Below are 19549 nucleotides of genomic sequence, written 5' to 3'. Positions count from 1 at the left end.
CTGTCACACAGCTAGTAAAAATTTTTGAGGCCAGATATGAACTCAGGCCTGGCACTCTATCCATTGCACCACAGTGCTTATATTATGTCCATGGTAAAGGGCTTGGAACATTGGGATGATGCACCACAGTACTTATATTAAATAACAAGTCAAGGCAACAAGCATTTATTAATTGCCTACTACGTCCTATTGTTCAGTTCTAATTGTGTCTGACTCTGTGACCCCATTTGGGGTTTTCTTGGCAAAGATACTTGAGTGTTTTGCCATTTCCTTCTCCAGCTTATTTTACAAATGAGGAAACTAAGGCAAACAGGGTCAAGTGAGTTGCCCACAGTCACATAGCTAGTGTCTGAGGCTGGATCTGAACTCGCAGGGATGAGTTTTCCTGCCTCGAGGCTCTGTGCTTCGTACTCAGTGCCACCTAGCTGCTTGGCAGCTATTACTTATGGAATGAAATAGAAATTCCTCAGCTTGGCATGTAAAGCCATTACATAATCTGGCTCTATCTTTCCATATTTCACTCCTTTTGACAATAAATCCATTAATCATTCAAAAAGCATTTATGAAGTATCTACTATGTGCGAAGTATTAGGGATAGAAAGACAAAGTTTAAATACTTCCCAGCCTCAAGGAGCTATTCTATCATTCTTTTGGGATTTTTTTTTCAGAGAGGGTAGGCAGGGCAATTGGGGTTAAGTGACTTGCCCAAGGTCACACAGTTAGTAAATATGTCAAGTGTCTGAGGTCACATTTGAACTCAGGTCCTCCTGACTCCAGAGCTGGTGCTACTCACTGCCACACCTGGCTGCCCCGATTCTATTCTATCAGTGGATGAACACACTGAAGTGTATAGCAGGGGTTGGCCTGAATGTTTGGCTTCCACCTGAAGAAGCATGTGTGAGATTGGGTAGGAACCATCTCTCGGACAGCTGGGCAACACAGTAGATAGAGAACTGGGCCTGGAGTCAGGCAAACCTGATTTCACATCCAACTTCAGATACTTACCAGCTATGCGGCCCTGGGCGAGTCAATTAACTTCTGTCTGCCTCAGTTTCCTCATCTGTAAAATGGGGATTAATAGCAGCACCTACCTCCCAGGGTTGTTGTAAGGATCAAATGAGATAATAAAGCATTTAGCATAGTACCTGGAACATAGTAAGCGCTATATAAATGCTAGCTATTATTATTATTCAATGAGTTCTCCTGGCAACTTCCAGAGACACATATGGCTCAATGCTAAAGGGCTTGGAATATTGGGATGATGCGGCAAACCCTGGTTGGTTCCCCTTCTGCCCCATCTTCTCCCAGCCCTATCCCCTCCACCCATATTCCCACTTGACAGTTAAAAAGAGAAAGCTCAGAAAGGATTGGCTGCTAAACCAGTAAGAGCCATCAAACTCAAGAAAGGACTTTGCCCTCTGGTGCTCTGATGTCTCTCTGTCTCATTTTCTCTCCCTGCCCCACTCCTCACATGAGGTGTCTTGAAATGCTTACACATGGCAACTAATACACAGAGTGGCCCAGGTGAGTATGAGACTGGATCTCAAAGCCCTAGCTTCCTCTCTTGTTTTGTGTTTCTTACCTGAGCATATTCAACTGAACATCCATCCTGAGATGGAGATTTCCAGCATCGAGTTCAAGAAATGAGTCACTATGGATTCCTCATTCACTGCTGGCTGCACAGTGGGAGGTACCGCCTTCAATAAGAAATGATGTGCTATAAGAAATGATGAGCAGGATGCTTTCAGAATAACCTGGGAAGACTTACATGAACTGATACAAAGTGAAATGAGCAGAACCAGGAGAACAGTGTACACAGTAATAGCGATATTAAACAGCAATCAACTGTGAATGACTTAGATATTTTCAGCAATACAATGATCCAAGACAATTCTGAAAAACTTGTAATGAAAAATGCTGTCCATCTCCAGAGAAGGAACTGATAGAGTCTGAATGCAGATTGAAGCATTTTTTTTAACTTTTTAATTTTTCTTGTTTGGTTGGTTGGTTTTGGTCTGTGTTTTCTTTTGCAACATCACTAATATGGAAATGTTTTGCATGACTGCACATCTATATATAATTGCTTACCTTCTCAAGAGGAGGAAGACAATTTGGAACTCAAAATTTAAAAAAATATTAAAAATTTTTACATGTAATTGAGAAAAAACCTTAATGCTTGTTAAATTGAATTAAATTGTGCAAATTAGAATTTCTTATTTGAGAGTCATTCTTTAAAGTAGTCTGTCACTGAAGGGCTTAGATCTATCCTCACTTTTTCAATTCTCTGAGTACTTTGTGACAGAGCAGAATTTCACCTCTAACCTTTGCTCCCAGAGCAGGCAACTAACATAAATGGAAATTGCCTTCCTTCCAAAATTGGCTGATGGAACTTTCGTTCTTCCCAAACAAACCAACCCCCCACCCCCACCCCCAGTCCCTGCTTTGTACTTTAGTTACTTATCAGTTGACAATGTCTGACAGGTCCTAATGTTGGTCTTCTCCTTCTCTAGCCAGATGTGCGGCCACCATCTCCCCTGCAGCGAAGAATCATGCCAACTGGATACATACCCTTTGGTGTGGACTCTAGCATTTAAAATTCAAGTCTTACAGTGGCTGAAGCCCTGAGTCCCAGATTTAAGGTATTTCTTCTAGAAGACCCCAGCAGACAATGGCCTCCTCTCTGTTCTTGGGTCTCCTGCTCCTGATCCAAACTTCAGCAGGCACAAAATGGGGTGGTAGTCAATGTCCAGCATGTGGAGTGCCTGGTTCAGATCCTGAGGGACAACGGGAGCTGCTGCTCAATCTGGCAAAGCAAAGTATCCTGGATAAACTGCACTTAACTCAGCGCCCGACATTGATCCAGCCTGTGTCCAGAGCCACCCTGAGGACTGCCCTGTGGCGTCTCCACGGTCCTGGGGGAAGAATTCTGTCTGGTAGCAGTTTAGGGGTTTCTGGGATTGAAGTTGAGGAACAGGAGTACGAGATCATCAGTTTTGCTGAGACAGGTAGGTGTGGGAACTGAGATATACAACCTCTTCTAAAAAATAGAGCAATCCAATAATCCATCTCCTTCCCCAATCTTTTCCCTTTTCCTGTTGGGAATCTTATATAATACAACCTACCTGCCACTTCTCAGATTTGGCACCCCCCAAAACTGTAGAGGTCAACATCCAGACCTCTTTCTATTTCATCTGCTCTCTCCTTACTCTACACACTCCATACCCTAATTCCTGGGGTCCTAGACCGCCCTGAACCGAGTTCCTGGGATAAGCAAGCTGAGAGCTAAGGGTGTTAAATTGCTTTGGGCAGTATGATAGAGACAAAGGAACCATAAAAGTAGAGGGTAAATAAAATCATGCCAATAGTGATTTTAGGAACCAGACAACAGAGACCCCAGTGCTGCGCTCTCTAGCTGCCTGCTATTGAAGGAGGGTATTGTGACCTCAGGCCAATCCTTAGGCTTGAGAATTGGGATTACAATGAAATAAGAATAACCAGATTTGGAGTTAGAAGATCTGGGTGGAAATCCAAGCTCTGATATTTAGTAAGAAAAAATCACTTCACTTTTCTGGATCTCATATTCTAAATATTTAAAATGAAGGCGTTTGACTCCATGATCTTTAAACCTTTTTTTATAGTTTTAAATCCTATGAATTTTTATGAACTAGGGCTGGTAACTCATGGCTGGGTTAGCCTACTCTGTAGCCTAAAGAGCCTCAGTGACCCATTATTGGCTAATAGGGTAGGTTTTAGGAGACTTTGGAATATAAGAATTGGGGGAAACTACTAGATTTAAAAGGAAGCATCTTTCTTCCTTTTCCAGAATCATGGTGTAGATTATAGAAAGAGAGGAAAAAGAATCCTAAAAATGAAAAAGGGAGTAGGAGCCAGGGAAAAGAGTTTTGGTTTGGGAAGTCACAAGGATTATTAGTTCAGCCAAAGGGTAGTCAATTGTCACATCCTTTCTAGTAGCAGTGGTGACACTGATGTGACTATCATTCCTAGAACATTAGTATAACCATCACCAGGTGGCAAGGCAGGTTGAGCTGTCAATCACCACTGAGCCAAGGGAATTGTCTGGCCTGTCAGGGAAACTCTTCCCTCATCCCTCTGGACAGGGCTTACTGGAAAACTCACTCGCCCTTCTGGGGCATAGCTTTTCTTTCAAACCCATTGTACCTTCTAGGGGAAGAAAAATTGCTACCCACCTATCTCCCCTACCCTACCTGTGGGACTATACTAGCTTGAATTTACCAGTGGTATCCTCCTGGTGATAACCTCCTTTCTTTCATTCCAGGCACTCATTGAAACAGCCTGAGAAGCCAAATAAATAAATCTGTATTAAATGTGTAGCTAGCAAAGTCCAAATTCAGTTTATGAAAATCGCAATAATTTAAACCACTATTTAGTGCATTTTATGAGAAGCACATTTAAAAAAATCTAAATCAAAAGTAACAAATTAGTTTGTACATGCCCAGATAACTTAGAAGGTAACTAGAAAGGGGATAAGCAGCTTTCTCCAGGAGTAGAAGGGATTACCCGCTCCCAGGACAGGATCAATCCTGTCCCTACTATCTGTGATCTGGACAACTTTTCCTTCCAGCCATGGCTCCCCTTCATGCCGGCCCAGTTCTCCAGTAGGTCCTCATGACTTATCTTTTAGCAACTGCTTCCCCATGGCTGTTTGCTGGCACCTATCAGGTTAAGATGCTGTCCTGCTTCTTATTCCCTCTGGCCCCTTTCCAAAGTCAGAGACAAGGGTAGAAAGTGAGGGTCTTGATCCATCAGATCTCTGTGGCTAAGGTTCTGGCCACAAGAGCAAGAGTTGGAGGGAGTCTGGGGAGATGCAAGATACTTGCACTTGGTAGGCCCAGATTTCCTAGCAGGTAATTGGATGGGATGTGAATGGTCTGGGACCAGCTAAATAATACTATATTTAAATATATAAATTAAATAAGTTATAAATAAACAAAACAATAATAATTAAAATAAATGAATAAAAATATAAAAATAGAAAGTAAGTAAGGTATAGATAAATAAGTTTTCTCACCCACCATTCAGAATAGCTCGGACCAAAACTGAATGACATTCCCCCAGGGGTGGGGGAGGACAGCATTATGAGGGGACCTTGGTGATAGCATTTGTCATAGAGTAATATCTGTCCAACAAGGTATTGGACAAAAAGGTCAGGACTTTACAAGGTGATTTCTGTGTTAAATGATTGGTTAGACTAGCTAAACTCGAAGTTTTTTCTTTTTAGAAAAGGATTGGGTACTAAACGAGTTTCCCATCCCCCACAGAGAAGAGAACATGTAGCAGAAAGACTTGGGTTAGAACTCAGAAGAAAATATCTTATGATTAGCAAGACCTGAGAACAAAAAGGATTCATAGCATAGATGGAAGGAAAGATAGATAGATCAAGACTACTAAAGAAAAGACTGAGAAGACATGGGCTGTTCTGAAATAGTTGACGTTTATATAAAGCTTTAGCATTTATATACTATTCTTTACTATTCTCATTTGGTCCTCACCTGGAATAAGTGAAAGAAGGAAACACAAAAAGCATGGTCAGAAAGGAAGGGCTGATTCTTTAGTGAGTCAGTAGGACAATCAGGATGACTGTTGTTCCCTTTGTCTACAGGCCACTCTACTGCCAACAGGACCAAAACGGTGCTGGATTTCCGACTCTCCCCAGATCAAACCAGTGCTAGCCTGGAGGTCCTCCAAGCCAGGCTGGGTTTCTTCTTGCAGATTCCTCCCAATGCTACATGGAGTATGTATGTGAAGGTCCTGGTACCTGGGCCACAGGACACCAACCTCAATTTGACTACCCAGCATCAGCTAGAGGTGGATTCCAGTGGCTGGTACCAGTTCCTCCTGGGGCCTGAGGCCCAGGCTGCATATAGTCAGGGGCACCTAACCCTAGAATTGGAGCCCAAAGGCTGGGGAGCCCAGAGCCCAATTGTCTTGGACAAGGATGCCCAACAACCCTTTATAATAGCTCGGGTGAGAATAGGAAAAAAGCATCAAATACATCGTCGAGGCATTGAGTGCCAAGGTGGGTCTCAAATGTGCTGTCGACAAGAGTTCTTTGTAGATTTCCGGGAGATAGGCTGGAATGACTGGATCATTCAGCCTGAAGGTTACGCTATGAACTTCTGTACTGGGCAGTGCCCGCTACATGTCGCAGGTATGCCAGGAATTGCGGCCTCTTTCCACACTGCTGTGCTCAACTTGCTCAAGGCTAATGGAGTCCCAGGAACAGCTGGTGGAGGCTCCTGCTGTGTGCCTACTGTCCGTCGCCCTTTGTCCCTTCTCTACTATGACCGTGACAGCAACATTGTCAAGACTGACATTCCAGACATGGTGGTGGAGGCCTGTGGCTGCAGTTAATGTGTTTAAAGGGGGAGGAGGACATGGAGAAGAGGATACTCACATACAGATTCCCTTCTCACCTCAGGGAGGTTGTTCAAAAAATTGTGCCCCAACCCAAATGGGGATTCATCTTTCCCAACACAATTCTGGAAATCCTTCTACTCTTAACCTGGGTATTCTATTGAGGCAGCTGGTGACATGATGCATAGAGCACTGGGCCTGGAATCAGGATGACCAAGTTCAAATCTGGCCTCAGACGCTTACTTTCTGTATGACTGAGCAAATTACTTCATCTCTGTGGCTTTCCTCAACTATACAATGGGATAATAATAGCACCTACCTCACAGGGTTGTTGTGAGAATCAAATGAGATAATATTTGTTAAAAGTGTTTAGCATAGCACCCAGCACATAGTAGATGCTATAAAAATCCTTATTCTCTTCTTTTCCTTTTTCTCTTCTTCCATATTTTCACCCTTTGAGAGTCAATCCATTACCTTCTTCAGAAGATAGCTTAGGGCATAGACTAAAATTTTCTACATATTTCTCTTCTCCTCCACCTCCATGCTAACCCATCTTCAACCCACACACACCATCCATGCCCAGAACTCTCATATAAGGGACTCTTTTATCATGTTCCCAGCCCAAAAGACCCCTCACCTTCATGCAACTAGGGATATGCATTTGTCTTCCTTACTAGAGGGCTATTCTACTCTTCTGCTTATCTTGAAGCAGGAGACTTCTTGCATCCCCATCTCAGAGACTCCCCTCTCATCCTCATTCCAGACAGAGATCATTATCCTTCAGAACTCACTGGTTGCCCCAAATGAGTTGACCCAGTCCCTTCCCTCCTTTCTGAGGGTGGAAAGATAAGTAAGTACAGATGGGCCTTGGGTCTTCAAAAGTATTCCTCTATCTATCTATCTATTAGAAATATATTTATCTATCTATCTATATCTCCTTTTGATATCTAGAGATTTATCTCCTAAAAATTTCTCCCAGTTGAGGTTCATCTCTTTTTCCTTGCCCTTCATATCCCTAACTTCCTTTCTTTCCCTTCCCCTCCTCTCCACTTCCCTACCCAGTCCTTGAAGAGCCTGCTTGCCAACCTATCTGTGCCTCTCCTGCCCCATATAAATCCTCTCTCCAGGGCAAAGCTGCTTGTATTTTCTACCATGCGCTGTACTTCCTCTCTTTACTTTCTACCTACTCCCCAAGTCTCCTTGAGTCCTTCTTCCTACTCCATTCAAACATCACCGATCTTGTTCTGGATACCAGTAAAAGCAGAAACAATAAAAGTTTTAAGGCCCCTTACTTGATGCTTCGCTCTTCCTTCTGAATTCACATCCCTACAACGTACTGTCTTCCCATTATCTGGAACGCTATTGAGCTGTGAGGAGTAAAGGTAAGAGGGAGGTGAGACCTCCTAATAGGAAGACCTTAAAATAGAAATACCTAGTAGACAAGTACCTGCTGCCTCCTCTTCCCTTTGTGATTTGCCCTAATGTATGGATACTTGCAGGCTAATCAATTGCTTGATCAATGGGTGGATGATGACCTATTTCAAATTCTTATTCTGCTGGACATGGTTCAGATTGGTGGTTGCCAAGACGTGGGCTTCAGACCCCTGGGGGAATCACCCAGCTATTGCAAGATGACCATCTCATTAAATGCCTCAGTATAATAGATAAGTCATTAAATGACTCAGTATAATACATAAGGCAAACATACCTTGTGAAGACACTTGTCTCTACACATATGTATTACCACTTTACAAATATATGTAGCTGCTATTGTGATTAATAAAATAGAAATTTATATAAATATGTTATTAAATCATAGCTTTTTGTCATGTATTTTCTTAATCAGCAGATACTACTAGATAGTAGCACAATTACTATCAGGTTGGAGTGGAAGATCTGAGAAATGTTTTGCCATTAAAAAGGGGTCCTCACATTCAGAGAAGTTGGGAATCACTGGCCTATAGCATAAGCCTGGGAAGAAGCAAACGGTTTGAGTCTTATGCTCTCCTCCATTATCTACAATCTTGGAGACCTGCTAGGGGGCAGGAGCTAGGTGAATGGACTTGAGTGGGGAAGGAGAAAGGAAAAGGAGGCCTGAAATTAAGCACAAGTCAAGACATCACCCTGCAATGTCATTGGTCCTCTTGGAAACGAAGGACGAACAACAAGGTGGATCCTTTTATCTGGTGACAATCCTCCCTGGACCCTTGCCCTTCTTCCCCCACTGGCTCCTCCCCCTGGCTGGATAGCTCTGGACTAAGAGGTCGATATAGTCTGGTGCCCAAGGTCGAGTTTGCGCAAAGCTGGATATCGCCATTTGGAGAATGAATTGTCTGTATTTGCTTAGCCAACAATCACTTCCTGGACAAGTGGGGGTGGAGGGGGGAATTGGAGGGAACCCCAGGAGAAAGAGAAAGGGGCCCTCTAGGGTGTGGTATGTTTGGGAAAATGAGAACTCATGCTGGAACATCCAAATAGTATAGTGTCTTTTCCTATCTGAAAGTCCCCCTTGAATTTTAATTTTTCTCCTTCCTGCCATAGAGTCTGCCCCATCCCTTTTTGGCTAGGCTCTTCACTGGGATGTGGAGCATGGGTTTTCCTCTGTATAGTTCTTCAGTTTCCTAACCCCAGGCTCCTTACCTGCCTCCCCACCACCCAACAGCCTTCTTTTCTAGTGGCTAGATTATAGTTCTCCCAGTTCCTTCCCCCCTTCTCCCCAGCCTAACCCATCCCTCAGTTGGTGAAGGGGCAGGCAGCAAGGCAGATGGCTAGAGTATTTATAAACCGGGAGCACTTCTTGGGAAAAGTGACTAAGATGCTGGGAAAGTATTTTTAACTGAGCTCTGACGTAAGTGTCAGTGGGGAGGTAGGACCAGACCAGGCGCAGGAGAGATGGGGCAGGCAGAGCTGGCAACTGGGGGCACTTGCTGGGGGTGGAGAGGGGATATGGGTCAGAGGCTACCCCCAGCTGCTTCTCATTACTCTCTCTGGCCCCTCTCCCAGCTTTGGGAACCAATATGTGCCCCCGGGCACCAACAAAGACAGATGTCACAGCCTTGTAGCAACATTGTGGCAAACGCAGGTTGCTGATTCTTTTATCACTACAAGAAAGCATTATGGGGAAGGGGTTAGGGAGGAAGAGATTAATCTCACCCTCTTTTGGAGTTCAGGAGGATGAGCATTTGAGTGAAGGAGCCCAGTCCTAGGTAAGGAAGGAAGACCAAAAAAAGTCTTCCACAAAGCACTTCCTATTCTGTCTCTTTCCCCAGAGAAACCACTTCCTTGAGGGAAACCGGTCATCGCTGGACCAGCTGTTGTCCAGTGGCCTTGTACTGCCACATGGTGGTGGCCAGGGGTATTGTGACTTAACCACTGTGCATGAGGAGGGTGGAGTAGGTTTGCATACCTCCTGGTCAGTGACAGTGGTATCCATATGGTATCCCAGCACAGGGCTTAATAAGGAGAGAGTTAGGGTGGGTCATGGGGTTTCAGAGTAAAAAAATCCTTTATGTACTGCCAAAAAGTCACAGCTAACCTGAGTAATGGCTCTTTCTATCCTCCCCACCACCATACCATTATTTTGTGGGGAAAGAAAGGTAGAGAGAGCTGGACTTAGCAGCACAATATTCAAATTCTGCCTCCAGAGTAATTAGCCTTTACTGCAACCCTGGGCAAACCACTTAACCTTCCTTAGCTTTGGTTCATTTTATAAAATGGGCTAATAATAGCACCTACTTTACAAGGGCCGTCACGAGTTTGGAATCAGACAATATATGTTGCACTTTGCAAACCTTGAAGCACTAATAGACAATAACTGGTATTATTAGGCTGCAAAGTCGGGACATCCCAGCTCGTTGAAGCCTCTATTCTGGAGGCCCAAGTTGTTGGGGGATTATAGTAGAGTGAGGGGAGACTGGGGCCAAATGCTTACTTCTCTCCTACTAAGGCCATGCTATCCAAAGCTAGGAGGAAGGTGATTGGCGGAGCTGGGCTTGGACCCCAGCTATTGCACTGCAAAATTCCAGCCTCCCTTCCTCATACCCCGAGCTAAAAACAGAGAGGTGTTAGCAAAGAGGGGTTGCTTTTAGTACACTAACAAATCCAGGCTCTTCTCATCACCTTAAAAGAGATTAGATCAAGTTGCAGTACCCAATTCAAGACTGGGCACCAGGCCCTCCTAAGTGCCGTGCCATGCCATTCTGCCAGTTGGGATGGACTCTGCCCGAGCTCCACCATTGCATCATCCTTCCCCGCCCCTACCTCTGGATTTTCCCATTCATCCCAGTAACACAACTCACCACCAATTCTCTCCCTCCCCCACAATGTATTCACGTCCAATTGGACTCTGGGCAGCCAGCACACGTAGGGGACAAGGGGTGACTTCTAGGTATCCCGTGGCACTTGCCACCTAGGCTTGGCCTTGGGAACTCTGTTGCTGCTGAACTTCCAGCCTCCCTGTTCGATGTTTGGGGGATGGAGTCCTGGGTTCCTTTTATGGCGGGGCCCCTCAAAGTGGTAGGCATTAAAGCCCCAATAGTCTTCTCTGTTAAGTCAAACTGTTGTGGTGGAAACTAGAAAAGCTGAAAGTGGAAGGTATTGGGGACAACTGTATGTAGGGAGCCTTCACTCCTCCACCTGGCTCACATGGGTCACATCACCCTCCCCCTTCTCCTCCGCTGGATCCTGGGTTAGGAGTCTGTGAAATCATCCTCTTTCTTGCATCATTCCTGTCCACGTCTCCCCCCACCCCACCCCCACATACCCCTTCCCCAAGCCTGTCACCACAGCCAGATCGGTGAAACATGAGCTCTGGAAAGGGTGGGGGATCCTCCACTCCCCCCCACCAAGGACCTGATTGACAGAAGAACTGGCCAATCCTGGTGTTCAGGAGGTGGGTCTGCCTACTGTCCTCTAGGTGGGGGAGCCCCAGGCTGCCAGCTCAAAAGAGGCCCTGGGTCAGTAAGCTGAGTGGATCGACCAGGCAGACAACTCTGAATACCCCACTTTTCATCAGTCAAATTTTTGTTTCGGGTTTTTTTCCAGGGTACAAGGAGACATCTGACTCTCCCTTCTTCAGGGGATAAGTTTCCCTAGGATAGCCACAGGGGAGAATGGGGTACCCAGATGCCTGGCTCCTACTGGTACTGCTATGGGCACTAGCAGGAGCTCAAAGATCAGGACCTCGGTGCCCATCATGTGGGTTACCTACTCTAGGACCCCAGGAAGAGAGGGCCCTAGTCCTGGAGCTGGCCAAGCAGCAAATCTTAGAGGGGCTACAACTGACCAGCCGTCCAAGCATACCCCATCCTCCCCACCCTGCGGTCCTGGCCAGAGCCTTAAGGAGACTGCAGTCTAAGAAGGTGGCTCAGATGAACCAGGTGGAGACCATCAGCTTTGCAGCAGAAACAGGTGGGTGAAAGAGAGGACAAGCAGAGCAGGGAAAGACCCAAAGAGAGACAGAGACAGGAGGAAAACAGCCAGAAGAGGGATGTAGTTGCGGACAGAGAAGTTGGGAGAGGCGGGGTTGGGAGCTGACATTCTGAAGCCTTTATCTCTTAAGTTAGGATAGAAAAGAAGGAGACTGTCAGGATTTGAAAAGGTGGTGGGAGAAGAGCATAACTCTTCCACCAAAAGTCCCAGTCCTCTCACATTATTCATGAACCACCATTATTTTTCCACAGGCTCCTCCTCCACTCCAGCCTGTGGATCTATCCTCAGCTTCCATCTCTCCACTCCCTTGCACCTACCTCCATACCACATCCGTCTTTGGCTGCACCTGTATCCCACCCTAGCTGGTACCCCCTCCATTCAAATCTTCCGGTGGGGTTTGGAGAGAGGGGTCCAGGGAAATCAAACCCTGCTGGCTGAGCATCGAATGACCACTCCAGGATGGAATGCTCTTACCCTTCCTTCTCGTGCACTGGAGGGCACTGGCTCTGGTGTTCTGAAATTCAAGCTGGTCTGCAGGCCTCATGTAGGCAATACCACAGCTGCCAGACACTTACTTCTGGATACAGCTGGGCACCATCAACCCTTCCTGGTGATTAGGACCCAAGCCAGAGCACCTGGGGGGGATCGGGCCAAGAGGAGAACCCCTACATGTGAGCCTGGGAGCCTTCTATGCTGCAAGCGGGACCACTATGTAGACTTCCAGGAACTGGGCTGGAAAGATTGGATCTTGAAGCCTGAGGGGTACCAGCTAAATTATTGTAGTGGACAGTGCCCGCCCCACCTGGCTGGCAGCCCAGGCATTACTGCCTCTTTCCATTCTGCTGTCTTCAACCTTCTCAAAGCCAATAGTCCCTGGCCATCTGGCCCCTCTTGCTGTGTTCCCACAGCCCGCCGGCCACTCTCCCTCCTCTATCTTGACCAAAGCGGCAATGTAGTCAAGACTGATGTACCTGATATGGTAGTGGAAGCCTGTGGCTGCAGCTAGCAAGGGGGTTCAAAGGATTTGGAGCTAGAGAGAGTGTGAATAGTGTTGGTCCACTGAAGAAAGGGGTCAGCAGGTCAATGGCTGAGGCTGTCTGATTCCTGACATCCCCTCCCCAGGTGACCTGGCAGTCTGGCCCCATGGGCTAACTCTGATGAGTCCAACCTGGGACTTTAGTGTCCAGTTTCAGGCTGGTTGGAGAATGGGGAGATGGGTAAGGCATTCCTCTAACTGGTTCTTACTAGAAGAGGATTCCTACCCTGAACACTCCATAGAAAAGATAGTTTAAGGGGTGGGGAGGGAGGGGTCAGAAAAGTTGCTCAGTGACTTCTAAGAGAGATAGAACTTCCTGGCCAATAGAGGAGAGGGTGGGTAATTAGGGCACGGGAGAGTGTGGTATGGGGGAGATATATGCTAGGAAAAGGTGCTTTGTGTGAGCTGCTTTGGTGAGGGTGCTTTGTGGGAACTGCTAAGAGGGAAATGGGCCCAGAGAAAGAGTCTGGCACAGACTTAAGATGTAGGAGTTTGGAGAAGCTGATGAGCCCCATAAAGGATCACCCTCTAGTTTCGCCAGGGGTGAGGCCCTGCTGGGGAGAGAGAAACGTATTTATATTTTCCTAATAAAAATGAAAAAAAAAGTCACAGGTGTGTGTGTCTTGATACAGGGTTTGGGGGGAGACTCAAGGACTGGGATGGGGAGGAGGAGCACGCAGCAGGGCAAGGTCACTGGGTTAGTTACTACCTCTTTCCATCTCTCATGTGGATGTGTCTGGAAAAGAACCACGTGCAGGTTTCTTTGTACCAGGTGACTATCAGTTTGACCAGGTTGATCTATGTCCCTGACCCTCTGGAAGTGGCTGGACATTTGGTCGATACCAAGTGGGGGAGGGAGGTGGGGGATCTTAGCTCTTTATCTCCTCTTTTCTCCTAAGTAATTTAACATCTTATGTTAACAACTCAATGTCAACATAACATGCCCCAACTTCTCACTAGCTCTACCTTTGTCCTTATGTTCCCCCCCAAACAAGCAGTTGATTCACTGCCTCATCTTCCCCACTTCCCAAGAAATACTTTGGAGGATGTTCCAAGATACAAGGAAGGGAGGGAAATTAGGGGCTTGAGGAGGATGTGAAAGAGAAGTAAGGAAGATAATTAGAAAGGAGCATTCTCCAGGTTCCTGATCATGACCTTGTTCCCCCCCACACACACCCCCCCAACACACCACTCTTCTCCTCTCCCCATTACACATCAGAGACTGAAACAGCTGACCCTTCCCCTGCATCCTGTCGCCATGGCAACAGGAGAACCAGCAGGACATGGAGGGATAGGGGACAAGAGCAGTTTTCCTTCCAATACACAGAACCATTTACATGTTTCTGACTGCTTCCCCCACCCCACCCCCATCCCCCGCCAGTCCATGTATCCATTTATGTCTCCATCTCTCACTTTCTCTTGGCATACTCATACTCTCTTGGCTCCCACAATACTGGCGTTTGGGAGTACAGAGGGCTTCTTTCATTGTTCCTCCCTCCCAAGGTCCCCACTACCACCGAAATTGTACCGTCTCTGTCTTCAGACAGGTTCAATCTAAGAGAAGGTGATGTTCACCAGGGGGGCCAGCAGAGGGAGCAAGGAGCAGCGAAGAATTGAGAGGGGAAAGGTACACTCGCAGGATGGCTGACATCTCCAAAACCTATGGGCGTAGGAGAAGCAGGGCGGGAGGGTTGAAGAGGATCAGTGTTACCGTCCTAGGGCGAAATGTACCCAAACTGGGCCTTCCAAACCCAGACAACCTACTCCCAAAGCTTCCAGCTTTTGTCTCTCTCTGTCGTTTACTGTTACCTTTCAGTCTCCCATCACCACGGTCCCACAGTCTCTGTCTTCTTTTCTTCTTCCATAGTTTTTAACGCACCCAAGTCCTTGCCTTGTTTTTTTGCTACTCCAGTTCCCGGGGTCCTTTACCCCATCCAGCTCCTGCATGGCCAGGTGAAGGCGGTAGCTACACAAAAGGGCAGAGAACTGAACTCTAGTTTTGTTTAAGAGACCCTCCTCCCCAGACCCACACAATTTTTCTCCACGTAGGACTTTATAGCCTTTCTTAGTCTAACTCTCAACCTCTAGGTTTTTCTGTCTCTGGCTCCCTCTCCGCCACTGACAGACGATCCCGGATATCCAGGCCAGGATTTTCCGCTAGCCGAGGGCAGCGTGCTCAGTCCGAGAGCTGTAGTTGAGGGTTAGGAGATAGGGTACCTCCTAAAGGGGGGAGGATTCCAGGAGTCCAGGGGTACAAGTCTGACATCCCCCTCTTTTTCTCCTGTAGCCCCCAAGCCTAGTTCACCAGAACTGCACGAGGGAGGGTGATGGGAGGGAAGGGGAGGCGTGAGGGGGACAGCGCGCCAACAGCGCTAGAAGGAAAAAAAGTTTTTGCAAAAAGGAAAAAAAAAGTTTGCGCGTCTTGCGGGTGGTCCAGGCTCCCGGCCCGGCAGGCGGGGCGGGGGGGCCGGGTTGGGGGGGCGGGGGCGGCACTGAGGCTGCGCCGCTGTGGCCCTGCCCGTCCCCCCTCCACCCCCCCCAGCTCCCCACTGCACACCCCCCAGCCCCGACTCCAGCCCTGGACTGCGCATCCCGCGTCCCGAGCCCCGATGGAGGTGAGAAGGGGGCCAGGTCAGGGACCACCTGGGAGCCATGGGGGAGGGGGTTGAGGAGGGGGGCACTGGTTTAAGAGGGATTCCCCCACACTCTCACCTCAAACCACCCACGCCGTGATAGAAATCTCGGGAACAGGGCAAAGTGTGGGGGGAGCTGTCTGGTGTGGAGAGATGAGAAAGTTTGTAGCTCTTGTCTTCCTAGGCTTCTGTCCCTTTCTGTTTCAGTCATCACTCTGTCTCTTTGTCTCTGTTGTCCGCATATATTAGAAATATTTCATATCATTCATTTGATAGGGATGGAGGGATCTTAGATGAAAGGTCTAGAGGTGGAAAGGAGTCTCAGGTGTCTTGGCATCCTGAATCCGGGGGCAGTATCTTGGTTCCTCGTAACCCAGAGCTGCAGGGGTTGGGGATATGCGAAAAGAGGGGGAGTGTTGTCTGAGTTTGTATCCCAAACTGTGCGTGAGCCGTGAATTTCTCTGTTTGATTTGGGGTGGAGGTAATGTCTCCTGGATTGGGCAGGTAGGACAGTGGGGTTGTCCCTTTAGCTCCTAATGTCTGGTTTAGGCCCCAGACTTCTGATGACCTTGTCCCTTCGTTATTCCCAAAGGAACTCCTGGGTTCCAAAGTGTGTGGAGGTCGGGAGGGGTTGAGGGAGGGGAGAGAGGATCTCCGGGGAGACTTTCCCTCTACCCTCTGACCTCAGGACCACCAGGGCGCTGAAGATAAACCGGGGAGACCCCTGTGGGGCTGGGCTTGGACCTATTCCTCATCCCTTCCGCCCAAAGTTCCCCGCCCAAAGAGGGCCTGGGGACTATAAAGCCCCCTCCTTCTGCCCAGACCACCCTGCCTGCCCTGCAGCCTCTTTCAGGTCCCATGACCCCGAAACAATCTTTCAGCACGCAGCTGGCTCCTTGGTCCGGATTAGGGAAGGGGGGACAGAGGGCCCCGTAGGGGGCTGGAAGGAAAAGGAACTAGGGTTTTGGGGGGCGGGAGGACTGGGGTCTCTGCAATGGAATGTGGAGTATAGGTCCCAGGGTCAGTACTCTCTAGCTGAAGGACGCGGCCGGGGGCAATTTTCCCGTGTGGGTGTGTAGAGGCGGCGGGTGGTTTTCTCTAAGAGATGGGACTCGGCGCCCCCCACCAAAACTACCTTACGGTCCGGCATCCCCACCAGGATGCCAAGCCCCGCCCCTTACGTCACTTGGGGGTTCCCGGGGGGAGCTTAACCCTTAGGACACCAAACGCGGATACCGAGGAGCTTGGGATTCCCTGCTCCCCCACATTTGATCCCACTCCTCCAGTTATTCCTCTCATCTTCCTTTTCCTAGAACTCTAGGAGTTCCCTGTTCCCTCTCCTTTCTGAGTGAGCTCCCCATTATCACCCCCTCCAAATGACGAGATTTCTCACTTGCCACCGGACCCCCGGCTACTATATTTAGACACCCCCACTGCAACCAGGGGCTAGCCGCCTGGTTTCTTGCTGAGGAGCCGTGAGGAGGGTGGAATGCGCCCCGCCCCTCAACGCCCTCCCTTTCCTCCTCCCTAACCCCCTCCCAGCCTGCTTGGCTGGGATTTCTGGGAGGGAGGGGGGCAGGAGGGAGAGGAGCCGTCTGCAGCCAGAGTCGGGCGGCCTCGACTTGGGTGGGCCGAGGAGGGACTGAAGTCCTGGGAAGGCGGGTCTGGAAGAGGGGGCGGTGCTTACTCCCAGGGGTTGAGGGAAGGGGGTGGGAAATTAGGGACATCAAGGGAGTGGGGATCCGAAGTTCAGGAACCAATAAGCGTCCCGACCCTTCTTCGTTCAGGCAAACTTTGCTGAAGTTAAAAAAGTTGGGGAACTCTTCCCTACACCCATGTGAAGAGGGATACCCTAAGGGTGAAGGGAGAGGTACCCTCCATCCCCACATGGCTTCCAGGTCCCCGGCAGAGGGCACCGAAAGAGGAATGACAACAGAATGGATGGGATGCAGTTTTGGCAGGGAGGGCTGCTGTCTACAATCTGGAGGGATGGGGTGCCGGGGGAGGGAGGAGCTGTGAAACTGCTTCCTTCAACCGGGTGAGTCACAGGGGGAGGAGTCAGGAAAAGAGCCCCCCCACCCCCACCCCACCCCATCCAGCTGCCAGCCAGCTGTGCCCACCACCCACCTCGACTGAATGCCAGGGTCAAGTGGGGGGTCTTGTAAGCAGAATTGGGGCTGGTAAGGGAGGGGTCATGGTCCGTAATGGATGGGGGAGGCTGGGGTTGAGTTGTGGGGTTCGTGCTTCTGGCCTCATCTTCCCCCTCCCTCAGCCTAAATCCCATCATCCTGGGATCACCCACCGCGACGCCTCTAGCTCCCCTTCCCACCCTACCACACCCCACCCTCATTCCCCGGGAGTCTGAGAAACGTGGAGTGGATTTCAAACTGAACCGAATCTGTGAGTGGAGTAGGCGAGGGAAATTGGTTCTCAATATTTCTCTCTGTCTCTTTCTCCCTCCCTCCCTTCCCCCATTCCTCCCTCTCCCCGTCTCTCTTTTCCCCCCTCTCTGTCTCGGTCTCTCCGCGTGTCTCTGTCTCTGTCTCCCTCCTCCCTTTCTCTCTCTTGCTCCCCCTCACCCCCGTCTCTCTCTCTCTCTCTATCTCTCCCTCTCCTACCCCTACTCTTTTATCTGTATCTCTCTTATCGCTTCTCCTCTCCTCTCCTCTCTCTACCCCAAGACGAGGGGTTGGGGAGGGGGTGGTGGTAGAAGGGATCTTCTCCATTTCTCCCAGGCAGGCAGCACACTACCTAAGCAAAAACTCCTGTGGCTCCGCCCCTTCTTCCTTCACCGCTGCCTCCAGGCTGTGTCTGACTCTCCTGAGATTATCTTCTCTGTACCCCTCCCTCCCGCCGCCCCAGAGCCAGGCGGTAGGGAAGGAAAGAGGGGGAGCAGCTTCGCCTCCCACTGTGGACCAACAAGCAGCCTGTTCTCGGGGACTGTTGCGAAGGCTCCCTCTGCTGAACTACTGTGCTACTGCAATCTGCTTAGCAGGGGACCAAGGAGGGGAGAAGAATTTAGGAGTGAGGGAGGCAGACAAATCTCTATTAAATCGGGGGAAATCATCCAGTTTTGTACCCTCCTATTTACTCTATCACTGCTAGTGTCTGAGAAAGCAGGCAAGAGCGTGAGGAAGGAGTTAGGTGACTCTAAGAACAATCATATGTGTGTATATATTAACAATAATGGCATTTATGTAGCACTATAAGCCTTGTTTCGTCTCATTGGAGCCTCACAACAGCCCTTTTCACGTTTTCAAATGAGGAACCTGAGGCTAAAAGAGTTGCCTAAGGGGACAGAGGGAGTAAGCCTATGAGACAGGATTTGAATTCCAGTCTTCCTGATTCTATCCGGTCCACCACCCAGATGGCCCTCACCTAATCACCTTGGGAAAGTGAATGGGACTATGGTAACTAGCTTCCACACGTGCTTATGCATGGTTCTCTTCATTCCTGTGCTCTGTCTTTCCTAACTAGAAGCAATGTGGGACAGTGGGAAGCGTGCTGAAGAGAATCTGAGGGGACCTAGATTTTAATCCTGTCTCTGACACTTCCTATGTGATCTAATTGTGCCTCAATTTTGTTTTCTTTTTTTTTTTTAAGATTTTTTTTTTCCTTTGGAGGGGAGGAGGCAGGGCCAGTTGGGCTTAAGTGACCTGCCCAGGGTCACACAGCTAGTAGATGTGTCAAGTGAACTCAGGTCCCTCTGACTCCAGAGCTGGTGCTCTACTCACTGCGCCACCTAGCTGCCCCCTCAATTTTCTTAACAGTAAAATAGGTGTAATAATAATCTACCACATAGAGTCTTTAGTGTCAAATGAAATAATTTAGCAAAGTGCTATATGACTGTCAGTTATATGTTTCACATACATTCTTGGTTCTTATTTTATCCTTATCTTTACTGGCAAAGATTCTCTTTTTGCAAAGTGGTCACACTGTGTGGTTTGCCCAGAGCCCTGTACTTACTAGAAATGTCCAGTTACCCTTGCTTCTTTATGTCTTGCAGGTCTCCCTCCCCTCAACTTTCCTTCGCCTGCTCTTCACCTGAGGCACC

The 19549-nt window shown here is 48.4% G+C and overlaps 2 protein-coding genes across 2 annotated transcripts; both read left to right on the top strand.

Annotated features, from left to right (window-relative positions):
* Positions 1–2444: 2444 nt before the first annotated feature.
* On the top strand, positions 2445–6651 carry INHBC (inhibin subunit beta C). The gene is made up of 2 exons (XM_036758624.1): positions 2445–3005; positions 5642–6651. Exons 1-2 carry the CDS (start codon positions 2669–2671, stop codon positions 6391–6393), a joined length of 1089 nt encoding a protein of 362 aa, XP_036614519.1. The 5' UTR covers positions 2445–2668; the 3' UTR covers positions 6394–6651.
* Positions 6652–11351: 4700 nt separating this feature from the next.
* INHBE (inhibin subunit beta E) lies at positions 11352–13467 on the top strand. Its single transcript, XM_036758740.1, has 2 exons — positions 11352–11805; positions 12078–13467. Exons 1-2 carry the CDS (start codon positions 11508–11510, stop codon positions 12830–12832), a joined length of 1053 nt encoding a protein of 350 aa, XP_036614635.1. The 5' UTR covers positions 11352–11507; the 3' UTR covers positions 12833–13467.
* Positions 13468–19549: the final 6082 nt, after the last annotated feature.

The sequence above is a fragment of the Trichosurus vulpecula genome, chromosome 5 (genome assembly GCF_011100635.1).
Source record: "Trichosurus vulpecula isolate mTriVul1 chromosome 5, mTriVul1.pri, whole genome shotgun sequence".
NCBI lineage: Eukaryota > Metazoa > Chordata > Mammalia > Diprotodontia > Phalangeridae > Trichosurus > Trichosurus vulpecula.
This window is presented reverse-complemented; position numbering and strand designations above follow the sequence as displayed.

Bases quoted from the DNA above. Each gene is read 5' to 3' on its own strand.
- INHBC (XM_036758624.1), top strand. From the start codon at position 2,669: ATGGCCTCCTCTCTGTTCTTGGGTCTCCTGCTCCTGATCCAAACTTCA. The intron at 3,006-5,641 runs GTAGGTGTGGGA...CTTTGTCTACAG, and splicing joins CATCAGTTTTGCTGAGACAG to GCCACTCTACTGCCAACAGG.
- INHBE (XM_036758740.1), top strand. From the start codon at position 11,508: ATGGGGTACCCAGATGCCTGGCTCCTACTGGTACTGCTATGGGCACTA. The intron at 11,806-12,077 runs GTGGGTGAAAGA...ATTTTTCCACAG, and splicing joins CAGCTTTGCAGCAGAAACAG to GCTCCTCCTCCACTCCAGCC.